Source organism: Cervus canadensis, chromosome 17, assembly GCF_019320065.1.
Source record: "Cervus canadensis isolate Bull #8, Minnesota chromosome 17, ASM1932006v1, whole genome shotgun sequence".
NCBI classification, from domain to species: Eukaryota; Metazoa; Chordata; class Mammalia; order Artiodactyla; family Cervidae; genus Cervus; species Cervus canadensis.
This window is the reverse complement of record NC_057402.1, coordinates 45,442,208-45,464,256: the sequence shown is the minus strand read 5'-3', so window position 1 is coordinate 45,464,256 and position 22,049 is coordinate 45,442,208. Positions and strand designations below refer to the sequence as shown.

Genomic DNA, 22,049 nt, shown 5'->3' with positions numbered 1-22,049 from the left:
CTGGTTTTTTTAATCTGGCCTCAGGTGGTCTTTTCTGGAATGAAGAATGCTGACATTTTCCATTTGTTGGGTTTTAGTTCGGTAAAAAGCTCAAAAATACTGTTACCTGTGTTCCTTGAGGCTGAACCAGGACCTAACCCAAGGCTGCATTATTGTTTCTTGGCTGCTCCTCCCTTGTCTCTGCCTCCACTCCCTTCCCTGATTAGCAACGGCTTGAACCTGCCCTTTGGGACTCAAGGAAGTTCATGGATGCTGGAAGGTTTCTGAGCCCAGGAGCCCCATAGAGTCCTGCAGTTTTCAAGCATGGAACGGGGCAAAGTCTGTCTGCCTGCCTTGGGGTGAGACTGAAGAAAAATGTCTCACTTAGGAGGTGGGGAGATAGTGAAGGACAGGGAAGCCTGGTGTGCTGCAGTCCACGGGGCTGCAAAAAGCCGAACACGACTGGGCAACTGAACAGCAGTGGGAGGTGGGGACAGAGAGAGGAGAGTTTCCTTTAAAAAGTGGTGACTGAATGAGTGTGAGTGACCATCTCCTATATGCTCAGGCTGGGGGACCTCAGAGGCTATTCAGGTCCCCAGGGACCTATTCAGTCTTTCCTCTGGGGACAGTCAAGTGACCAAGTGACCAGACAAGAACTGGCATTTGCTCCAGATTCAGAAGGCAGTGGGGGTGCCAAATGGCTGCTGGTGGGCTGTTGATACCTCCCTCTTTCTGGGAGGAGCTGTTACTCAGAGGATAAGGTTCCACAGGTATAATAAGTACCGAGCTGAGTGCCTCCGAAGGCTCCTCCTTGCTCCTCAGACAGGTGGAAATGGGACAGGCAAGGGGAGGCAGCCATCGTGGTTGGTGCATTTCTTTATGTGGGTGATGTTCTTCCTTATTGTCTCAGTTCATTCTTTCCCAAGCCCTGGAGCATCACTGTGGTAATTAGTGGTGCTGCTCCAGGCTGAGGAACAGCTGGTTCGGACAGACAGAGGCCGGAAACAGTGAAGGGCTGAGTCACGTCCGACTGTTTGTGACCCCATGGACCGCAACACACCAGGCTTCCCTGTCCTTCACCATCTCCCGGAGCTTCAAACTCAAGTCCATTGAGTCGATGATGCCATCCAACCATCTCATCCTCTGTTGTCCCCTTCTCCTCCTGCCTTCAATCTTCCCCAGCATCAGGGTCTTTTCCAATGAGTCACTCTTCCCCTCAGGTGGCCAAAGTAATGGGCTTCAGCTTCAGCATCAGTCCTTCCAATGAACACTCAGGATTGATTTCCTTTAGGATTGAGTGGTTTGATCTCCTTGCAGTCTAAGTGACTTTCAAGAGTCTTTTCTAGCACCACAATTTGAAAGCATCAATTCTTCAGTGCTCAGCTTCCATTATGGTCCAACTGTCACATCCATACATGACTACTGGAAAAATCATAGCTTTGGCTATATGGACCTTTGTCAGCAAAGTGATGTCTCTGCTTTTTAATGCACTATCTAGGTTTGTCACAGCTTTTCCTCCAAGGAGCAAGCGTCTTTCAATTTCATGGCTGCAGTCAAGGCATTCTTCAGTTTCCTCTGGTATAGGGTTGACCTTTGGCCCCCCGGGATGTCAAGGCCAGGGTTGCCATTTTACTGGGGATGAAGCTGAGTGGCTTCTGCCTGGAAGTGTTGAGGATCCCCACAGATGTGGGAGTCTGGTGGGGGAGCCTCTCTTAGACCCTGCTGGTCTTCTCCCCAGGAGAAGGAGGCTGCAACCAGCCCTGAGAGTGAGACACTTCTGCAGGGAGCACGCACAGCTGCTCCGCTGGATCTGCATAGGCCTGCTCTGTACCGGTGAGCTCTGGGCCCAGCCCCTTCCCAGGAGATAGTCACTCCTGCCTAGCCCCCTGCCCCCACCACCCAGGTTTCAGCCACCTCCAACCCGGCTATCCATGTCTCAGGGCAGGGTCATTCACTTACCCAACAACTCAACAAGGGTTTTGAGCACTGACTCAGGGCCAGCTCTTGTTCCAGAAGCTGGGATATATGAATTAGGCCAGACCAGATCTTATTCTCAAGGTAATTCTCTGATTCAGTAAGGGAGAGGGGAACATATATTTCCACATAATTCACAAGGCCATCTGGGAGCACCAGGGAAGGATTGTGGGGGTGGTTGGGGGTCTTCCAGGAGGAGGTAACATTCTGGTCTCTCAGGGTGAACAGCAATTAGCCAGGTAAAAGGGGAAGGAAAAGGAGTGAGGAGGTAGAGGTAAAACCTGCAGCATGTGGGCAGGCAGCCGATAAAGAGTCGAGTGGCTGGAGGGTAAAGCTCTAGACCAGGAGTGCCAGAGGAGGAGGCCAGGTATTGGGAAGGGGGGTTGGAGAGACTTGGATTTTACTCCCAAGGCCAGAGAGAGCCATCAAAGGATTTAAACAGGGAAGTGGCAAGCTTGGATTCACATTGTGGAAACCCAGAGGAGGCAGGCAGGAAAGACGGGAAAAGGAGACAATTGAGAGCCACTATACACGTGGGAGAAGATGAAGGGGTGGAGAGGATGGAGGGGGTGGATCTGAGAAATCCTCAGGAAGCCACACCAGTCAGACCTGGGAGCTGATCACTGTGCTGATAACCGAAGGGGGCCCTGGAGGAGTTCTGCTTGGTGGGTGGGTTCTGCAGGGTGGGAGATGCTGCTCACTAGAGCCAGGGACCACAGTTGGAGGAGGGGGTCTCGGCCGGGAGGGGGATGGCAAGTTGTTTTGGACAATGTGGAAGGAACTGCTGCCAGGCCCTCCAGGAGGAGAAGAAGCTTCCCAGGGGTGCTTGGAGAATGAATTGAGAGGTGGCTCATGTTTGGAAACGTGGAGACCGGTCACACAGAAGGAGGTAGAGAAGACGAGGGGCCCTGAGACAGCCTGAGAAGGGGTGTAGGTGGGGCAGCAAGCACGAGACGAGGAGCAAAGGGTTGCAAGAGGGAGGGAAAGATGGCCAGCATCTCTGCAGTGAGGAGACCAGCAGGACAAGGATGGAGCGGTGCCTGTGGACTTTAGGGACAAGGAGATCATGGTGACTTAGGGCAGAGGTGCAACAGTTGGATTGGAGAACAGGAGGAGAGGCAGTGTAGACAGTAAGCTGTGTCTACACTCCTCTTCTGAGAAACTTTTTTAGGAGAATTGGGTGCGAATACGCATTTATTTATGTATTCATTTTTGGCTGTGATAGGTTTTCGTTACTGCGCACAGGCTCTCTCTAGTTGCGGTAAGTGGGGGCTACTCTTCATTGCTGTGCGGGAGCTTCTCACTGCGGTGGCTTCTCTTGTGAAGCACAGGCTTGAGGCGTGTGGGCTTCAGTAGTTGTGGCCCAGGGGCTTGTTAGTTGTGGCTCAACGGCCCTAGAGCGAAGGCTCTGTAGTTTCGGTGCACGGGATTCGTTGCTCCGCGGCATGTGGAATATTCCTAGATCATTGGCAGGTGGATTCTTATCCACTGTGCCACCAGGGAAGTCCTGGACAGAAATATTAATAGAAGGGTGTGGCGGTTTCCAGGAAGAGGGTGTGTTTATGAAGGGAGACACTCTGACTGGCTTTCTGAACTGAGGCAGGGAGTTTGGGGAAAGAAGGGCAGAAGCGGGGTGGCAGAGGTGACCAGTGGAGCAAGGTTCCCTGGGCACAGGGAAGCAGAGTTCCGGGGCCCAGGCACGGGCATGTCTTCACAGCTGCAGGCTTGCCTTGGCGTAGAAGGTGGAAAATAAAAGGGGGAGGTGGTGTGGTTGCCCAGACCTTCGTGGGGGCTACACAGGGGAGAGGACGGGGAGACATGTCAGCGGTGGCCCCAGTCTTTGTGATTAAGTCAAAGTGGGGTCCCCTGCTGAGATGGGGCTGGTTCGTGGCCCTGGCAGCTTCCTCTGATGGATGTCGGATGCTGTGAAGGCTTCCTGTGGCAGAAGCTGAGCAGGGCCTTCTGGTTCCCCTTGTGTCCTCCTTCACTCAGACCCAGATTTGTTTCTTTGAAAGAAATGGTTGAATTCCATCCAGCAGGTTGTGGAAATGGCCCTCCCCTTCCTACTTCCCCTTCCGTCTTGGCTGTCAGGAGCTCCCTTCCTTTCTCCATGTTTGGGTGATTTTTATTTCCTCCAGGTCTCTGCTGTCTTTATTGTATCGTGTCTTCTATGATAAGGCTTATCATGGACTTTCTGAAGCAGGCATGGTACAAGCTCATGTTCTCAGCACTTGCTTTGATTCCGAGCAGTGGCCTCCTCACCTTAGGCAGGCTTTCTCCACAGATGCCAAGATAATATTGGCGGCTGACTGACATGGAGGGCCTCAGTGTCCCCGGTCTCAGAAGAGTGCGCCTCTTGCCTGTATTTCTGGAGGTCTGTGATGGGCATACCTCGGGCCATGTGCTCCTCCCTGGGTCCTCCTCCCATGAAGAGGGTCAGGCTCTGCTGGACCACATGGGCTAAGAGTGTGTAGGGGCACCTCAAAGGAACAAAGTTCTGTCACCAGAGATTACAGGGATCTTAGAAGGATGAAAATACTTCTTAAGATGCTTTTCTGCCCTGTCCTGCCTGGAGGATCTGTCTACACAGCCCCATCTCCTACATGCTGTGCCAGTCCCTGCTGGCCGCAGACAGACCTGGATTGATATCCTAGCCCGATTTCCTCCCTGCGTGAATCAGTTTGCTTCTCATCTCTGGAGGGGGATCACACAGTACTGACCCAGGGTTTGGTTTTGAGGAGTAATCCTGGCAGTGCTATAGAGTGCCGAGATTGGCGCCTCTCTCCAGCCAGCTCCCCCTCCTCTGACCTCCCACAGCCCTGCGCCTGCATCCCTGCCCTGCCCTGCAGAGCCTCACCTGTGTGTTTCTGACTGACACCCATACAGGTGTCCCCATCTTTCTGTGTGAGAGAAAGGTAACTTCATTTTCCATAACTCAACTTATTTTCTATTTCAATTTCCTTGTTCCAAGTGAGGGGAGGAACTGAATTATCTATCAGTTGAAACCTCCTTTATCCCTTTCCACAGGAGTCCCCAGTGGGTACTTGAGTGTGTGCTGAGTTGCTCAGTCGTGTCTAACTCTTTGCAACTCCATGGACTGCAGCCTGCTGAGCTCCTCTGTCCATGGGATTTCCCAGGCAAGAATACTGGAGTGGGTTGCCATTTCCTCCTCCAGGGGATCTTCCTGACCCAGGGATCGAACCCATGTCTCCTGCATCTCCTGCACTGGCAGGCAGATTTTTTACCACTGGGCCATCTGGGGGTGCTTATACACTATCAATTTTCAAGTATCTGCTAGCCTGTCCATTTCCCCAACTGGTCCTCCGTTCTCTGCCGCTGCAGGTAGCCATGGAGACCCTCCCAGGAAGTGGGCCTTCCTCTCTGAGCCTCTCATAGAGATCACTTCTGTGCCTGCTTCATGCCTGCTGAGGTGTGCACAACCTCAGAAACCTCCTCTGGCTCTTCTCATCCACACCCCCGTGGCATTCCTCTCTGTGAAATGTTGCTGCCTCCCTGGGGCAGGGCTCTTTTTACTTGAAGCGCCACAAACACACCCAGGCCATTGCCACCTCCCCAGGCTCAGAGCCCTTTTCTCTGGGACCCAGCGGCATCCTCTAACTAGGCTGGCTTCAGAGTATGTAGGGATGACCCTCAAAACTTTTTATCTGCTGGAAAGGCTATAAGTCTTTTCCGTTCTTCAAGGGCCCTGATTCTTTTTTTTTTAATCACTAGGTCTTTATTTTATTTTTATTAATTAATTTTGATTACAATGTAGCTGTTTCACAGTGTTGCTATGCTTCTTGTGCATGAGCGCTATGTCGCTTCAGTTGTGTCCGACTCTTCGTGACGCTGCGGACTGTAGCCTGCCAGGCTCCTCTGTCCATGGGATTCTCCAGGCAAGAATACTGGAGTGTGTTGCCATGTCCTTTGACCCAGGGATCAAACCCACATCTCCTACAGCTCCCGCATTGCAAGCAGATTACTTACTGCCGAGCCACTGGGGAAGCCCTGTTGTGCTTCTACTGCAAAATGAGTCACCCATTCAGGTACCCACATTCCCTCCCTTCTGGATTTCCCTCCGTCCAGGTCACCAGTCCGTCGAGTAGAGTTCCCTGTGCTGTGCAGTGTGTTCCCTCCGGTGGTCTATTATATACACGTTATCAGCACTGCATATGTGTCAACCCCAATCTCCCAATTCCATCCCACCTCTTTCCCCTCAAGGGTCCTGGCTCTTGAAATTCGTAAGCCAGGGGGAGATATTTCTCCTCTGCTCTCCACTATCATATTCCTTTCTTGAAGCAGAGCACAGATGGGCCTAGCTGCTCAAATGGGGAGAAGAGCAAAGGGGGAGAAGGAAATTCCAGGAAGAAAAATGATCATTGATTAATATTCAGAACGGGATCCTGGCACACAGAAGTCAATGCTTTTCTGGAGTAGCTGACTTATCTGTCTCTGTCCTCCTCAGAACCTACCAAGGCTCTAGAATATGGCAAGCATTCCATTGATGCTCAGAGATTCATGCTGTCTTTTGTGTGTGTGTGTGTGTGTGTATTCACGTGCTCGCGCTATCACTCACTCATGTCCAACTCTTTATGACCCTACAGACTCTAACCCGCCAGGCTCCTCTGTCCATGTGATTATCCCAGCAAGAATACTGGAGTGGGTTGCCATTTCCTATTCCAGGGGATCTTCCTGACGCAGGGATCAAACCCAAGTCTCCTGCGTCTCCTGCACTGGCAGGTGAATTCTTTACCACAGAGCCACCTGGGAAGCCTCATGCTGTCCTCCTTAAACACCTCCCTCACATTTGGTCAGCACTTTAGAGTCTGCAAAGCCCTTTCACACACATTCTAAGCCGAGACAACTGTGCTCGTTACCAGATGAAGAAACTAAGGTTCTGAGAGCTCTGGCTGGAGTAGGTGGAGCTGTGGGTAGGGCAGCAGGGTCCCAAAGAGGCCACTGTCGTTATCCATAATCCCTTCTCTGTTTCATCCTCCACCTACTCCCAGCATATACTGCCTTCCTGCTGGCCGCCTGCATCCTGAATTTCCAGAGGGCCCTGGCACTGTTCGTCCTCACCTGTGTGGTCCTCGTCTTCCTGGCCCACAGCCTGCTCAAGCGGCTGCTGGGGCCAAAACTGCTGAGGTGTGTCAAACCTCTAGGGCATCCCTGCCTGAAACTCTGGTTTAAGAGGTAAGTGAGTCCCCAGGGGGTATGGGAGTGGGCAGGCACATGGGCAGAGGGCCTCTGAGTCAGCTCCTGTGCCACGGCCAGGGCTGGGTGAGGAGGACTTTGGTCCTTGTCCCACCTGAAGCTCCTGGGTCATGGGGAGCCCACTCCCTTGCTTGCCTCTTGGGAGCCCTGGGCAGGTCTTGCTGGGTAGCTTCAGAGGCAGCTTTGTGGCATCTTTGTGGTATTTTGCCACTTCCCATCTGATTCTCTGCTCCAGTTACAGTAGGTGGCTTTCACACCTGAGGACAGGAATAAACAGTTTCCTAAATTCAGAGATCCCAGCCCATTCAAGCTGGGAGGGCCATATCAGTGCAATGATCAGAACACCCAGAGCCTGAGTGAGACGTCCAGCTGCTGGGGACCACCCCTGTAGTCTGATTCAGCAATCTGAATTGGGGTCCAGGAGTCAATATATTTTTTTCAACTTTTTATATTATATTTGAGTATAGTTGATTAACAATGTTGTGATAGTTTCGAGTGTACAGCAAAGTGATTCAGTTTTACATAAGTGAAAGTGAAAGTGGTAGTCACTCAGTGGTGTCTGACTCTTGGCAACTCCATGGACTGTAGCCCGCCAGGCTCCTCTGTCCATGGAATTCTCCAGGCAAGAATACTGGAGTGGGTTGCCATTTCCTTCTCCAGGGGATCTTCCCAACCTAGGGATCGAACCCAGGTTTCCTATATTGCAGGCAAATTCTTTACCATTTCAACATGTATCTATTCTTTTTCAAATTCTTTTCCCATTAGTTAATATTTTTAGTTAGCTACAAGGGATTTTCATGTAGCCAGCCACTTTCCTGAGCAACAGTTTGAGATCCTTTTGTTCTTTGTTTTGTTTTAAATATTTATTTATTTATTTAGGCCGTGCCGGGTCTTAGTTATGACATGTGGTATCTAGTTCCTTCATCAGGAATTGAACCTGGGCCCCCTGCATTGGGAGAAAGGAGCTTTAGTCACTGGACCACCAGGGGAAGCCCTTGGGTTACCGAAAGCTGTGGGGTCTGGCTGCTTGCTGCCCCAAAGCCAGTAAACAGGCCAGGTTGGTGGAAAGAAAAGTTTGCTTTATTTCAGATGCCAGCAACTTGAGGGCAAGACAAGTCGTTCAGGGACATCGGTCCAAAGGCCGACTTCCCCCCCATGACAAGCAGTGAGTGAGAGCTTTTATAGGCCAAGGGAGGGGGCTGCATGCAGAAACAGCACAGTCATCTCGGACAGTCATCTTCAAATTGGTCACTGGTGGTCTGACCAACATCACCTTCATTGTTTTAGGTATAGTTAATCTTCAGTTCCAGGGTCGGTTTGCTTCCATTTCTTTGAGGCCAGTTCTCGGAACTGTGGCAGCTTGTGTTATGGGTAATCTGTCATCATGTAGTTACTTCTTCCACCTGGTGGGGGGTAGTTTCAGTATCTGTAAGACATTCACAGTTCACAGGTGATGGCTCAGAATATTATCTATGGCCCTTGAGAAGGAACTAAAGGTCCTTGACTCTGCTTAATGACTACATTATTGTTTTTTTTTTTTTTCTACATTATTGTTATTTGGTCTCCTTTGACTGCTTTCCTTTGTTTCTGCATTTCTCATTTCTCTGATTAAATTTATTCTTTGACTAAAGTTTTACACAGACAAAAGGCAGGCAAAGGACCTGGGGGTCGAGGAGAAGACCATAGGGTCCCACTCTGTCTCACCAGGATCCCCTGGTTTTTGAACTGGGTTCCTTAGAGCTCTGGAAACTGTGGAGGCTAGAGGGCAGGTGAGGGAAATTGGAGGGGGAAACATCAGACACCCTGCCTCCCAATTTCAATTTCCACCAGGCAACTCTGTTTTATAAACAAGCTTGCAGAAAATATTTTAGCTGGGGAAAAAAAATGTTTCTATGGCTTAAAAGATCTATGGCTTAAAATGGTACTCTTTTTGTTGATGAAGAAACTGGTGCCCAAAGATACCCAGTGACTAAGCCAGGCAGGTGCAAGGCACAAGGGTGTTTCCCAAAGTAAGATCTACATACCACAGCAAAATGCTTTAAGTCAGCCTATAAACAATTCATTTTCTTTATAAATAGATTTGTTTTTATATTTGCCTTCTGTTTATTAAATAGATTTAGAAGAGGATTTATTTTTATAGTCATCTTCTGTTTATGACAAATCACTGATACTGGTTTTCCACTTGAGGTATTGTTATCAAGTTTCCTTAAAAAAAAAAGATACATGCAGATAAGGGAGTTCCCTGGTGGTTAGAATTTGATGCTTTTCTTGTAATGGCCATGGGCTCAATCTCTGGTCAGGGAACTAAGATCCTACAAGCCATACAGCATAGCCAAAAAACCCCCACCAATCACAAGATACCATTTCCCATCTATTAGGATGGCTATAATGAAATAAGACAGATTATAGCAAGTGATGGCAAAGATGTGGAAAAATTGGAAACCCTCATATACTCCTGATAGAAATATGATATGATATAACTGCAACAGAAAACAATTAGTCAGTTCCTCAAAATGTTATCTATAGAGTTGCCATAACCAGCAATTCTACTTCTAGGTTATATCTGAGAGAAATTGAAACATATACCTGGACTTCCCTGGTGGTACAATGGATAAGAAATTCCAAATTTGATGAAAATTATAAACCCAAGCATCAAGGAATTCTACAAACCTACAGCACAAGAAACACGAAGAAAACCACACCAAAGCACATCATAATCAAATTGCTTAAAAACATCAATAAAGAGAAAAATCTTAAAAACAGCTAGAGAAAAAAGACATTATATTCAGAGGAACAAGATATGGATGATGTTAGATTTCTTCTCAAAAACAATACAAATGAGAAAACAGTGAAACTGTAAAAAACAGAAATGAAAACAGAAGTGTGTCAATCTAGAATTCTTCACCAGTGAAATATCCTTCAAGAAGGGAGAAATAGGACTTTTGCAGATATACAAAAGCTGAAAGAATCAGACATTAAAAACCAGAGATGCACTATAAGAAATATTAAAGGCCAGTCTTCAAACTGAAGGAAAATGATGCCAGATGAGAAGTTAGATCTAGATGAGGGAATCAAGAGTGTTGGAAGGGTAACTATGTAGGTGGATATAATGACTTATTTTTCTTATTATTTAAATCTCTCTAAAATCAACTTATAAAGCAAGTATAGAACAATGTGTGGTGGAGTTTATATTATATGTAGAAGTAAACAACTGTGGCACAAAGGCTAGGAGAAAAGAAATGAAATTAGACTGCTATAAGATTTTTATACTGCATTTTAAGTGATATAATATCACTTCAAAGTAGATTGTGGTAAAGATGTATACTATAAATGCTAAAGCTATCACTAAAATAACAACAAAGAATTATAGCTAACAAGTAAAAAAAAGACATAAAGAATAATTTTTAAACAATCTGAAAGAAGGTAGAGCAATAGAAAAGAGAAACAAAGAACAAAGATGGGACAAATAGAAAACAAACAGCAAGATGGTAGATCTAACCCTTTCCCATACCAATACTCACATTAAAGGTACAGACCAATAACCCTCATGAACAAAGATGTAAAAATTATTTTAAAAATTTTAGAAAACCAAATACAATAATACACAAAGGGATAATATGTCATTAACAAGAAGGGTTTATCCCAGGACTCCAAAGTTGGGTTTACATTAAAAAAATCAATCAATGTCATCATATTAACAGACTATAAGAAGAAAAACAATATGATGATGCCTGTAGATGAGAGAAAGCATTTGACAAAATTCAATATCCATTTCTGAAAAAAAATTCTGAGCCAACTAGGAATATGAGGGAACTTCCTCAATCTAATAAAGACCACCTTCCAAAAATCTATGGTTAACCTCATTCTTAATTGTGAAAGACAGCGCTGATCCACTGAGATCAAGAACAATACAGGAATGTTTGCTCTCACGACCTTTTTTTTTTAATTTGGCTGTGCTGGGTCTTAGTTTCGGCACATTGAATCTTTAGTTGCAGCTTGTGAGATTTAGTTCCCCAACCAGGGATTGAACCCTGGGCCCCTGCAATGGTAGCATGAAGCCTTAGCCACTGGACCACCAGGGAAACCCCTATTCTCACTAGTTTTTTTCAGCATTGTACTGGAGGTTCTAGCTTGTGCAATTGGGTAAGAAAAAGACATAAAAGGCATGGAGATTAGAAAGGAAGTAAAGCAGTCCTTTTCCACAGACAGGATTGTCTACAAAGAAAATCCCATGTGCTTGTGTGCTGTCACTTCAGTCCTGTCTCACTCTTTGCGAGCCCATGGACTGTAGCCCACCAGGCTCCTCTGTCCATGAGATTTTCTAGACAAGAATCCTGGAGTGGGTTGCCATGCCCTCCTCCAGGGGATCTTTGAGATCCAGGGATCAAACCCTCATCTCTTTTCTGGTATTGGCAGGCAGGTTCTTTACCACTAGCACCACCTGGGAAGCTTGAAAATTCTATGGTATCTACAAAAAGATAGTATAACCACTAAGTGAGTTTAGCAAGGTTGAAGGGTACAAGCTTAACATGCAAAATACAATAGTATTTCCATATACTAACTACAAACAATCATAAATTAAAATCATGTCATTTAGAATAGCGTAAAACATATGAAATACTTAAGGATAAATCTGACAAAAGACCTCCAAACCTCTACATGGAGAACTAGGAAACATTGCTGAGAGAAATATATAATAAAAAGACTTAAATAAATGGAGCAACATATCAAGTTCATGGATTGAGTGAATCAATATTATTAATATATCAATTCTCCTCAAGTTAATCTATAGATTCTAATAGTATCTCAATCAAAATTCTAGCAGACTTTTGGGATAGAAATAATAAGATGATTTTAGAATTCATATGCAAATCCCAAGAGCCTAGAATAGCCTAGACAATTTTGAAAAAGATGAACAACACTGATGCATTTCACTGACCGTCCTTAAGACTTATTATCAGTTCAGTTCAGTCACTCAGTTGTGTCCGACTCTTTGCGACCCCATGAATCGCAGCACGCCAGGCCTCCCTGTCCATCACCAACTCCCGGAGTTTACTCAAACCCATGCCCATCGAGTTGGTGATGCCATCCAACCATCTCATCTTCTGTCGTCCCCTTCTCCTCCTGCCCCCAATCCCTCCCAGCATCAGGATCTTTTCCAATGAGTCAACTCTTCACATGAGGTGGCCAAAAGTACTGGAGTTTCAGCTTCAGCATCAGTCCTTCCAATGAATACCCAGGACTGATCTCCTTTAGGATGGACTGGTTGGATCTCCTTGCAGTCCAAGGGACTCTCAAGAGTCTTCTCCAACACCACAGTTCAAAAGCATAAATTTTTCGGCACTCAGCTTTCTTCACAGTCCAATTCTCACATCCATACATGACCACTGGAAAAATCATAGCCTTGACCAGACGGACCTTTGTTGGCAAAGTAATGTCTCTGCTTTTTAATATGCTATCTAGGTTGGTCATAACTTTCCTTCCAAGGAGTAAGCGTCTTTTCATTTCATGGCTGCAGTCACCATCTGCAGTGATTTGGGAGCCCCCAAAATAAAGTCTGACACTGTTTCCACTGTCTCCCCATCTATCTGCCATGAAGTGATGGGACCAGATGCCATGATCTTAGTTTTCTGAATGTTAAGCTTTAAGCCAACTTTTTCACTCTCCTCTTTCACTTTCATCAAGAGGCTTTCTAGTTCCTCTTCACTTTCTGCCATAAGGGTGGTGTCACCTGCATATCTGAGGTTATTGATATTTCTCCCAGTAATCTTGATTCCAGCTTGTGCTTCTTCCAGCCCAGCGTTTCTCATGATGTACTCTGCATATAAGTTAAATAAGCAGGGTGACAATATACAGCCTTGACGTACTCCTTTCCCTATTTGGAACCAGTCTGTTGTTCCCTGTGCAGTTCTAACTGTTGCTTCCTGACCTGCATACAGGTTTCTCAAGAGGCAGATCAGGTGGTCTGGTATTCCCATCTCTTTCAGAATTTTCCACTTATTATAAAGATACAGTAATTAAGACAATGTGTTGTTGCCATCAAGACAGACAAATAGATCAATGAACAGAACAGAGTACAGAAATAGACCTACATATATAAAACCAGTTGATTTTTTTGACAAGAGTGCTAAGGCAATTCAGTGAAGAAATAATAATCAGCCTAACAAATTCTGCCAGAACAATGGGATATCCATAGGTAGAAGAAAGCAGAGAAGGAGGAGGAAGAGGGAGGAGGAGAGAAACAAGTGAATTTGATCCATGCCTCACATTATATTAAAAAATTAACTGAAAATAGATGATAAACCTAAATGTAAAGCCTGAAACTGTATAACTACTATAAGAAAACAGCAGAAAAATCTTTGTGACCTTCAGACTTAGAGAATGAACTTATGATTGCCAGGGGGAAAGATAGTTAGGGAGTTTGGGATGGACATATACACATTGCTATATTTAAAATGGGTAACCAACAAAGAACAGCTGTATAGCACAGAGAATTCTGCTCAATGTTATGTGTCAGCCTGGATGGGAGGAGAGTTTGGGGGAGAATGGATGCATGTATATGTACATATATATATATATATATATATATACACACATATATATACATATATATTGCTGAGTCACTCTGCTATGCACCTGAAACTATCATAACATTGTTAACCAGCTATATTCCTATATAAAATAAAAACTTTATTTAAAAAAAGTTTAAAAATTAGAAAAATACAATTTAAAAAATTAGAAAAATACAATTAAAACCTACAGCTGCAAGAATAAAAGAAAAAACCCTCTCCCCCCCAAAATAAACCTCCAAACATGCAGTTAACCTCAAGGATAACAGTAAGTAAAGAGGCATACAGGTGTCTCAGAGACAAGGCAGAAATTACGCCAATGGAACTGGCATAATAGGAGTTTGGAAAACACACCAGAAATAAACAGTGAACTCTGGGGTTAACTTGCCTGAGTTTAGCTCCTGGGTCCTTCTCTTACCAGCTGGTGACTATACATAGAACTAGTTAAGAGAACAGACTTGCTGCTAGAGTGCCTGGGTTGAATCTCAGCTTTGCTGCTTTCTAGACAGGTGGCCACGGGCAAATTAATTTTTACATCTCTAGGATGAGGACAATTACTATAGGTCCCTCAGCACTCAGCATGGTTCCTGGCACATAGTAGGAGCTCAGTGAACTTCAGCTGTGGCTAGTAGTAGCCAGGGAGTTGAAGAGGGGGTCAGGGTTAGACCCTGAACCTGGGCTCTTAAATTGTTAGGCTGCCTCCTGGACATTCAGGGCTTCCCTGCTAGCTCAGACGGTAAGGAATCCACTTGTAATGTGGGAGACCCAGGTTCTATCACTGAGTCGGGAAGATTCCCTGGAGAAGGGAATAGGTACCCAGTCCAATATTCTTGCCTGGAGAATCCCATGGACAGAGGAGCCTGGTGGGCTATAGTTCATAGGATTGCAAAGAGTTGGACATGACTGAGCTACTAATACAGGAAGACAGACACACTCCTGGACAAGCAGATCCCAGCCCCAGGGAAGGAGACATGGCTGTAAAAGTCACTTTCGGTTGTTGGTCTCAGGTGCTCAGCTCTGTGTCCCTGATTGACACCACCACTTCCGGGCTTTAGGGGAGCTGAGCCCATGGCCCGTGGCGCTGAATTCCAGCCCACACAGAGCCCACCTTACCCTGGCAAGGCCAGAGGCTGGCTGAGCTGAGCATCACTGCAGCTATGAAAATTCCTGCCGTGTGCTTGGCACCATGCTAAGCTGAGTACCCACATCCTCTGATTTAGTTCTCTCAGCAATCTTGAGAATTGGGGGTGGGAAGGGTCTTTGGCTTCATTTACCTGAAGAGGAAACTAGACTCAGAGAGGCGAGGTGGTCTGTCAGAGGCCACACAGCACTCTCCCCCTTCTCCTCCCACCAGCCCTGAGTACCCTTCCCTGGGGCCCTGGGTGCTGTTGTGTGGGCGTGGGGAGATACTGACAGTAATGACTCTCTGCCCCTCCCCTGCAGGGGTCTAGCCCTTGCTGCTTTCCTGGGCCTGGTCTTGTGGCTGGCCCTGGACACCTCTCGGCGGCCTGAGCAGCTGGTGTCCTTTGGCGGAATCTGCGTGTTCGTTGGCCTCCTCTTTGCCTTCTCAAAGCATCACCGCGCAGTGAGTCCTTAGCTGTGAGGCCAAGAGGGGGATTCAGTCCCTTCTCTCTCCAGCGTCAGGTCCCCTCCCTGTTTCACAGAGTGGTTAACACCTCCCCCCAGACTCCAGAGCCACACATGGGCCAAGGGATCACTGCTAAGAAGTCACTCAGTGCCGAGAGGTTATCCAGCTGTTAGGTGTCCAGCTCCCTTCTGCTGGGGAGGAGGAAGTGCTTGGAGAGAGTGGGGTCAGAGTGGGGTCAGAGCCCTGACTATGTGGGAGAGATGGGGAAGGTCCAGACAGACAAAGGTTACGCTGAGGCCAGGCTCTGAGGCCACGGTTCCACCCACCCAGTGATGCCCCAGGACCAAGTGCCGTGGCTCCTGGCTGGTCCTTGGTTAGATCTGGCCCTGCCCCTGCCCACTGCCCAGGCCCATTGCTGCCTTGTGGCCTGTTCTGCACTCCATGGGGGATGTAACCATCGGCAACAGGCCCACAGCTCCGGCTGGGTCCAGCCCTCATCCTACAGGCTGACCGAAGCTCCCAGAGCCCCTCAGTAGTGCTGTGCCCTCTGCCCTCACCTACCTCCTCCCTGTGGACCTCCCCAGGTGCCGAGCTCACCTGGACCTTTCTCTCGGGTGGCAGGTGTCCTGGCGGGCTGTGTTCTGGGGTCTTGGACTGCAATTTGTACTCGGACTCATCGTCATCAGAACAGAACCAGGGTTTATTGCATTTCAGTGGCTGGGCGACCAGATCCAGGTGTGTACATGGGGTGTAGCTGCCCGGGCATCTTGGGTTGCCAGGGGATGGTGGAGAAGCCTCTGCACTGGAGGGAGGTGGCCATACAGAGGGACTATGACCAGGATGGTGGGTGTGTGTGGGGCCCCTGACCCCTGGGCAGTGGGAGGCTGGGCAGCACAGCCGCTGCTTCCCTTAGGCCTGGTCCAACCTGCCCAAACAAGTAGTCCTTTCAGAGGGTGGCCTGATGTGGAAGAGAATCTCAAAACAGGAAGGTTCCTAGGATACCCAGGCCCAAGGCTTGTTGCCCTCAGTCCTCATCAGGAAAGGAACTTATAATAGTTAAAAGTGCTTTAAAAATTGAAAGTGAATTAGTTTATATATGTGTTGTTGTTGTTCAGTCACTCAGTTATGTTCGACTCTTTGCAACCCCATGGACTGCAGAACGCCAAACTTCCCTGTCCTTTACTATCTCCCGGAGTTTGCTCAAACTCATCCACTGAGTCCGTGATGCCTTCCAACCATCTCATCCTCTGTCGCCCCCTTCTCTTCCTTCCCTCAATCTTTCCCAGCATCAGGGTCTTTTCCAGCCAGTCAGCTCTTTGCATCAGCTGGCCAAAGTATTGGAGTGTATGTGTGTTTAAAAATAATATTCAGTTTGTTGAAGTTACACTTTTAAATTTTCATTTATTGTGATGAAACCACATAACACAAAATTTATCATTTTAACCTTATTTTTTTCATTTAATCATTTTTGAGTATCATTAAGTTCCTTCACATCATTGGACAGTCTTGATTTACTTCTTAACATATAAGTTATGGAGGACGCAAGGTTGATACTATACTCATCCCTCTCTCACTATCTCAAATTTCCATGCACTCTCTACAGGGAGGGCTTTGGGGGGGGGGCAGGGAGAACCCACATGTCCAGGCTCTGCCCAGGCCTGCCCTGTGGCCACACCAAGGATACCTGCATGGGTGTCGTGATGCAAAAAGACGCTGCTCTGGGCGTGCGTGCTGAGTTACTCAGTCATGTCCAACTCTTTGCAACCAGTGGACTGTGGTCCTCCAGGCTCCTCTGTCCATGGGGATTCTCCAGGCAAGAATACTGGAGTGGGTTTCCATGCCCTCCTCCAGGGGATCTTCCCTACCTGGGATAGAACTGACGTCTCTGTCTCCTGCATTGGCAGGTGGGTTCTTTACCACCAGCGCCACCTGGGAAGATTGCTGCTTTGGGCACACCCCTCATTTTATAAACGGGAGCATTGAGGCCCAGGCAACAGAAGCGACTTGGCCTGCGGTCACAGTGCATGTTCTGGTCCTAAATAAATACAGGGCTCTTATAGAAGGGTGGCCAGATTGCAACACCAAGGCCAGGAGCCCGGGGTGGGACAGGCTGGGGCTGTGCCCTCGGCAGGGAGGCACAGGCGCACCACCTTTGACCGCCTTCTCCAGGCAGTTCACTGTTTGCTTCCTCCTCTGTCTCTTCTTAATTGTTCTTGTCCCAACAACTCTCATCTCAGAGTATCTCTTTACAATTGTCTCTTCTGGAAGATGTACTCAGAAGGAGCAAGTGTGGCTTTAATGGCACACATGGTGCCCCCGCTCTAAGGCCACGGCCTGGGGGCTCATCTTGCAGCCTCCAAGACCTTCTCCTCTCCTGGGCTGCTGGGAAGGCATGGGGAGCAGGCAAGGCTCCTCCAGGTCACCACAACCTGGTTCCCTTGCTGCTGCTTCCTCCTTCTGCCCTTCTTGGCCTCACTCCTGGGTTTGGATTTGTTTGTTTTCTCCTTTCAGGTCTTCCTGAGCTACACTGAGTCCGGCTCCAGCTTCGTGTTTGGGGAGGCTCTGATCAAGGATGTCTTTGCCTTTCAGGTCAGCTTGACTCTTGGCTCACAAAGCATTTAGCAGCCTCTGCCGGGTGCCTCCAGCTAGTGGGGCGTCCAAGCCTGGCCCAGTGGAGGGGGAGGGCTCCTGCTGGTGGAGCCCAGCTACTGGAAGCTAATGAGGCTTAAAACTTGGGGTCCTGGGAGGGGCCTGGCAATGTGTTTACCTGGGGGTATGTTTTCAGTATATTTTGGAAAACTTGCATAAGTAAGATATATGTGTATTATTTTCCTAAAAAATGAATCCCCCAGTAGTAGAATTGCTGGGAGGTTGAGGATGAGAAAAGTAGGTGGGGACATGTGGATGGAATCTGCTGTGACCTTAGCCCCTGACATGCGACAGGGACATATGATCCTCTCGCATGCTCCTCCTTCCAGGGCCCTCCCAAGCCACCTCTGCCAGGAAGCCTGCCCTGATAAGTTGCAAGCTCCAAGTCTTTCCTCTGGATTCTCCTAGAACTACAGTCCTTGCCTTCCTCCTTTCAGCAAGTGTGTATTATGTGTCTTCCACAGTGCAAAATATATTTTTAAAAATTTTTTACTAGAGTCTAGTTGCTTTACAGTACTATGTTAGTTTCCACTGTATAGCAAAGTGAATCAGCTATATGTATACATATACCCCCTCTTTTGTGTATTTCCTTCCCATTTAGGTCACAACAGAGTGCTAAGTAGAGTTCCCTGTACTATACAGTATGTTCTCTCATTAGTTATCTGTTTCATCCATAGTAGTGTATACGTGGCAATCCCAGTCTCCCCAGTCATCTCACCCCTCCTTTGCCTCCTTGGCATCCATGCATTTGTTTGTTCTCTACGTCTCCATCTCTCTTTCTACCTTGTAAATAGTTTCATCTGTACCATTTTTCTAGATTCCACATATATGCATTAATATGTGATATTTGTTTTTCTGACTTACTGCAGTGCAAAATATTATAGAGGAAACTGAGATAAAGACTCAAAGACTATTGTGTAATTGTAGAGCCCCAACCCTAACTTTTATTTATTTGTTTTTGGTCACGCTGGGTCTTGTCTGCTGTCTGAGGGCTTCAGTGGCTGCAGCATGTAGGCTCGGTAGTTGTGGTTCCCAGGCTCTAGAGCTCAGGCTTGGTAGCTGTGGTTCTCAGGCTCAGTAGCTGTGGCACACCAACTTAGATGCTCCATGCCATGTGGGATCTTCCCAAACCAGGGATTGAACCCATGTTCCCTGCATTGGCAGGCGGGTTCTTATCCACTGGACCACCAGGATGTTCCCAGCCCTAATTTAAAACAGGGAAGCCAAAAAAATAAAACAGGGAAGCCTGTGCTGAGCATTTGATGGTGGGACTGCGTCACTGTTTCCGGGTGGAACTGTGGTTATGTTTCTTCTTTGTCCAATTGACTGCCCAGGCACCCACGTGTCTCTAGTAAGAACTCAAGTGTAGCTTCTCCACCTGCCTCACACCCAAATTGTCTCAGGACCCTGAGGCTGCTTTAGGCTTGCGTTTCACTTCCGAATGCCAGGTGGAGGGAGCGAGCGAGCCCTGGGCCCCGCTTCCCCACTAGCTGGCCCCAGTTTCTGCCCTGTTGCCATAGCAGCACAGATGGGAATTGGTGCCGCCCACTCTAGCATGTCCTGGACCACTGTCACTGTGGGGCTACCGTGAAGGATCAGTTCCAGAGATTTTTGCTTTTTGCCATCACTCAGCCATTGTTCTCAGAGCCTCCCCATCCTGCTGGGGGTGTTGGGTCTCAGAAGCTTCTAGCACAAGTCATCGACTTGGCATCGCCTTCTGAGCTGGTGTCAAGCCAGTTCGTGAGTCCAGACACCTCCAGCCCGCCCCCAGCCCTGACTCAGGGTGAGGTCCTCTGGGAGCTTCAGTATCTGTTGGCCCCAGCAGCTCTCTGGGAAACGTCCACTCCATCCAAGGGTTCTAGTAACGTCAGCCTTGGGAGGAAAGTGACAGGGACCAGGTTCCTGTCCTCTCAGGACAAATTTGTTCATCATGTTTTTCTGAGATCACTTCTGTGCAGGGAGATGATCAGAGGGGCAGCCTCTGGCAGCCCCTCCAAAGGTCTCCTAACACCATCCTCCTAGGGCTGAGGCTGGGAGGGACAGCTCCCTTCACATCTGCATCTCCACGTAGGGGCCACTCAGGGTTTCAGGGAGGAGCAGTGAAGTCCTGCTCCACGAGACTTGTCACATCCACCGGACAGAGAATGGCAGTTGGTGGCTTCTCACACTTTTCAAGGCAAACATACAACACCCTGCAGTTCGACCTCCCCAGGCAGCCGGGTTCAAGTGTAACTGGCTCAAAGGAAAGTGCCTGGGGAGCCCATTTAGGGAGAGAGGTTTAAAAATAAGGACAGTGAGAATACCTCCTGAAGGAGGTGGTGTTTGAATTGGAGCCTCAGGGCAAGAAAAAAATTGGACACACAGAGATAAGTGGGAAGAAACAACGCCTGGGCAACGGCACGGAGGTGAGAAAGTGCTGGGCCGTGTAACGTAATAGGGCATAATTCAGTTCAGTGGGAGTGTAAGCTATTTGAAGGAAAGGATGGATTAGGGGATAAACTGCAAGTGTGGTGGGGCCATATCTTTTAAAATTTTTATTTATTTGTCTATAGGTTGTGCTGGGTCTTCATCGCTACAAGCAGGCTTTCTCTGTCGGAGAGTGGGAGCTTCTCTCTTGTTGCAGTGCACAAGCTTCTCATTGAGGGGGCTTCTCTGTTGCAGAGCATGGGCTCTAGGCACATGGGTTTCAGCAGTTGCAGCATGCGGGCCCAGTAGTTGCGGCACACAGGCTCAGTAGATGCGATGCACAGGATTAGTTTCTCTGCCACATGTGGAACATTCCCAGGCCAGGGATCGAACCTGTGTCCCATGCATTGGCAGGCAGATTCTCATCCATTTTGCCACCAGGGAAGGCCTTTAAGAGTCTTAAATGCAAAAAAAAAAAAAAAAAGAGTCTTAAATGCCAGGCTGAGGCACCTGGATTTTGTCCCCCAGGAGATGAGGAGTTATTGAAGATTTTTTAGCAGGGAAGGACTTGACTGGAGCTTTGGGGTGGTTGTGATTTCAATAGTAGGGAGGGAGGGTTGTAGCTGGGATGCTTGGAATAGGGGGCCAGCGAGGAGGCCGCCTCACAACCGAGGACTCAGGGACCACCAGACCGCCACTGTCCAGAAGAGAGGTCACCCTGGGGAACAAAGGCGGGGGAGGGGGATGCGGCTGAGAGACCAGCTGTATGAAGCTCATCGCTTAAGCTCCACACGCTGCAGCTGTGCTTGCTCTTGCATGCTTAGTCACTCAGTCATATCCAACTCTTTGTAACTCCATGGACTGTAGCCCAACAGGCTCCTCTGTCCATGGGATTTTTCAGGCAAGAATACTGGAGTGGGTTGCCTTTTCCTTCTCCGGGGATCTTCCTGACCCAGGGATCGAACCCATGTCTCTTGCATCTCCTGCATTGGCACTCGGATTCTTTACCATTAGTGCCACCTGTGTTTTACGTTTAGCTATTTGAGGACAAAGCCTTTCTCACTAAGTCTTGTCTGACTCTTTGCAACCCCATGGAGTGCAGCACGCTAGGCTTCCCTGTCCTTCACTATCTCCTGGAGTTTGCTCAGACTCAAGTCTGTTGAGTTTGGGGATGCATTCCAACCATCTCATCCTCTGTTGTCCCCTTCTCCTCCTGCCCTTCATCTTTCCCAGCATCAGGGTCTTCACCAGTGAGTCAGTTCTTTGCCTTCAGCTGGCCAAAGTATTGGAGCTTCAGCTTCAGCATCAGTCCTTCCAATGAATATTCAGGGTTGATTTCCTTTAGAATTGACTGGTTTGATCTCCTTGCTGTTCAAGGGACTTTCAAGAGTCTTTCTCCAGCACCACAATTCAAAAGCATCAATTCTTTGACTCTCAGCCTGGTTTTTACGCTAGTGTCGGTTAACTGACCTCAAGCTCTGAAAAAACCCTGCCCAGTGCCTGGGACACTGCTTTTTGCTGAATGATGAGATGAATAAATGATGATTCTTCTGTGCACATGGGAAGTCTCTCTGCCTGCTGGGAATGACTGGCTCTGTGAGCCCTTGGCAGAGAGTTGGACTCCCACACAGCCAGTCTCCCTCTGGCTGGGCCACCATTCCCATGATTGT

At 47.9% G+C, this 22,049-nt stretch overlaps 1 protein-coding gene across 5 annotated transcripts in view; it reads left to right on the top strand.

Moving 5' to 3' along the window:
* SLC28A1 (solute carrier family 28 member 1) overlaps positions 1-22,049 on the top strand; it is an 80,397-nt gene that overhangs the window by 5,622 nt on the left and 52,726 nt on the right. For 4 of the 5 annotated variants that reach the window (XR_006262953.1, XM_043434422.1, XM_043434421.1 and 1 more), the window contains exons 4-8: positions 1,718-1,812; positions 6,963-7,146; positions 15,180-15,321; positions 15,946-16,059; positions 17,836-17,913. Coding sequence is in view for 4 of the 5 variants with exons in the window: in XM_043434422.1 (XP_043290357.1) it covers positions 1,718-1,812; positions 6,963-7,146; positions 15,180-15,321; positions 15,946-16,059; positions 17,836-17,913 (613 nt within the window). In the remaining variant the exon portion in view is untranslated. Of the gene's footprint in view, positions 1-1,717; positions 1,813-6,962; positions 7,147-15,179; positions 15,322-15,945; positions 16,060-17,835; positions 17,914-18,302; positions 18,396-22,049 lie in introns of those variants that run through there. The other variant, XM_043434424.1, reaches the window with a different exon arrangement.